Below are 2,777 nucleotides of genomic sequence, written 5' to 3'. Positions count from 1 at the left end.
CTTCCTCCTCCTTCTCCTCTTCCTCCTCCCCTCCTCCTGCTCCTCTTCCTCCTCCTCCTTCTCCTCTTCCTCCTTCTCTTCCTCCTCCTCTTTCTCCTCCTCCTCCTCTTTCTCCTCCTCCTCCTCTTCCTCCTCCTCCTCCTTCTCATCTACCCTTATGCATTCTGAGTGATGGAGCATCTTCACACCAGCAGAGATCAAAGAAGAAACTATATCAGTTATTCAAATGTTTCCAGATCTCCACATTAGTTGGCACCTGTAGTGGGATCACATGCATTTCCCTTCCTCTGCCTGCCTCCCTGAACCGTATCCCCAACCCCAGCTCCCCAAGCCACACTCATCCTCTTGACTTCAGAGTCGTGAAGCTCTGGCCCTAATTGCATATTTTGTCCAATCTCATCCGATTTGCCCACTGTTTTTCTGATTATTGTGCTCCTATTTGGGGTCCCTTATACAACTAAGCCCAATCTCACTTTCTCTTTGCTATGATCATTGAAATGATCAGTAGTTAAAGTCCTATTAATCTCAGGGCTGACTGCTAGCAGGCAGAAAGAGTGCTTTCTTCCAGGGTGAGCGATCTCCCAGCTTTTCCTTTGCAGAACCTGTGCCCCCACTGTGAGGAGGATCACACAGAATAAGGGCTTTCTGAAAGCTGTTTTCATATTCTATGGTATTGCCTGCCTTCCCTGACAGAAGAAAATTAAATCGGGCTGGTCTAATAAACTCTTTCTCAATATCTTCTGTTCTCTTAAGTGGCCACAAATTGATTGTTCCAGCCTGCTCTCAGGACTAATATTGAATTGACTTCAATTAATAGAAAATGCTTTCTATCTTAAATAATTTGGTCGGCTCCATGATTTTTTGACAACAATCTTTTTTTTTTTTAAAGCAAGTTATGCGAAAGAGCTGTGAATGCCATCTAGGGGATGGGTTCCATGCCATTCAGCCTGGATTATGAGATTATTGCCTTTATTTTTTTTAATTATCTGCCCATTCTAGTTTGACATTGTCATGCCAATGTCAACTTGTTGAATCTGATAACAAAAATGAAAGTAACAAAAATGATGAAGGCTTCCAATGGCTCGTTAGGGAGAATGAGTTACAAATGAGCACAGCTCCTTCCTCCCCATCCTCATTTTGACCTTCAAGATAATTGGAAAGGGCTACTCTAATGCGCTTTGTGACTGATGCCCTGAGGTGTTCTCGGCATCTCCACCCAGCTGCGGGTTACTGCCCTGCCTGGGGGCTGATGCCATGCCCACTTTGTTAGCTGAGTTTCCTTCTCCAAGCTGCGGTGACCTTTGACACCCAGATTGTCCTGCAAGTGTCTGCTTCAGTCTGCAGAGGGCCGCTGCCTCTAAAGGACAAGCCGCTCCGAGACGACTATACTCAAAGCAGTCGTACTTCATGAATGTGGGAAGAAGAGCTACAAACCTTGTCCGTGGTTTCCTGCTTCGAAAAAATATAGGTGTACTCATTTGCTTTCGGCAACGTGTCCTCAGCCATGGGTGTCATGAAAAGACACCAAATTTAGAGCTGGGGCTGAGTTCTAGAGCCAATTCTGCCACAAACAGAACAACTCCAGAAAAATTACTTATGTTCTCTGTGACTCGGTTTCCCTGTATAATCAGGGATTATACTAGGTTCCCCCACGCCCACCCCCACCTGCAAGGTGGGAAATGATTTGAGACAGTATATAGACCAGGACTTAAATAGATTAAATCCTGCCATGTATTCTCTCTGTACTCTTTCAAGTTTTAACTGATGAGTCAACCTCAGTGGGGCACTTACGTGTCTTTGACTGCCTCTGTGGGGCTGCCTCTGAGCCCTCATAATCTTTCTTAATGAAAGGCCAGGACCACGCCCAGGGCTTGGGCAGCCAACAGTGTCCAGCTGGGATTTGCAAACACCATTTGTTGTTATTGCGTTTGTTTTTCAAGGCAATGGCAAGGGGAGCTGATCCCCCACTTCTGGTTGTGATGTGAAGTTTCCTTTGGAAACAAATTCTTTTAAGGAAACAAAAAAATAAGTCAATTAAAAGAAAAAATTGAGCCCATAGAAGTCCAAGCACTTGCATAAAAACTGAAGCTGCACAGACATGCAGAAATCTTAGAGACTGATATGTACCTCCTCTTGCAGATCCAAGATTCTACAATGGGTCTTGCTTTACAAAGCAGGTTAGTCGCATTTTCCTGTCACTCTGATGTTGTACAGAAATTACAGGAAGAAGGGAATTACCTGAGGCTGCTCCTTTCCACACATGCCCACCCTGATCTACTGACTTCCACGATCACTGGCCGAAGGCAAAGCCTTAAAGCACGTGTGTGTGTGTGTGTGTGTGTGTGTGTGTGTGTCTGTCTGTGTGTGTCTAATCTTCTGTTCTTTTTATTTTTTCACAGTTCATTTATGATGAAAAAGTTTCCTGGTAAGTACCTCTTTTCCCCGCTTCTCCTTTCCCCATGTTATGCTGTAGAGCTAAATATATCGGAGACCAGAGTTAGGATTCAAGAAAGAAAAGAAAATGTCATGGCAGCTTAGAACAAGGAGAATTTCCTGGGAACCCTCTGTGCACCCCAGGGAAGAAATTAAATTTATTTTCACAGAGTAAAGACCTTTTCTCTTGTGCTAGAGTGGTGGGGTTCCATATGAGACCCTAGTATCTAAATTTCTTTATCATCCTATGTCCAGACATCATGGCCTAGCTGCGTCTTTCTAGAGTCAGACATCTGCTAGGGCATAGTTATGATTTCACTGATCTTTTTTTTTTTTTTTTTTTT

The 2,777-nt window shown here is 44.0% G+C and overlaps 1 protein-coding gene across 3 annotated transcripts in view; it reads left to right on the top strand.

The window, feature by feature from the left end:
- The window catches only part of SLC24A3 (solute carrier family 24 member 3), a 509,953-nt gene that overhangs the window by 449,934 nt on the left and 57,242 nt on the right, over nucleotides 1-2,777 (top strand). For all 3 annotated transcript variants that reach the window (XM_017512663.2, XM_037732860.1, XM_037732861.1), the window contains one exon: nucleotides 2,400-2,425. In XM_017512663.2, coding sequence (XP_017368152.1) covers nucleotides 2,400-2,425 — 26 coding nt within the window. The remainder of the gene's footprint in view (nucleotides 1-2,399; nucleotides 2,426-2,777) is intronic.

The sequence above is a fragment of the Cebus imitator genome, unplaced genomic scaffold, assembly GCF_001604975.1.
Source record: "Cebus imitator isolate Cc_AM_T3 unplaced genomic scaffold, Cebus_imitator-1.0 Scaffold475, whole genome shotgun sequence".
Taxonomy (NCBI): Eukaryota; Metazoa; Chordata; class Mammalia; order Primates; family Cebidae; genus Cebus; species Cebus imitator.
Note: the sequence above shows the minus strand (reverse complement) of the source record. Positions and strands in the feature narration are given on the sequence as shown.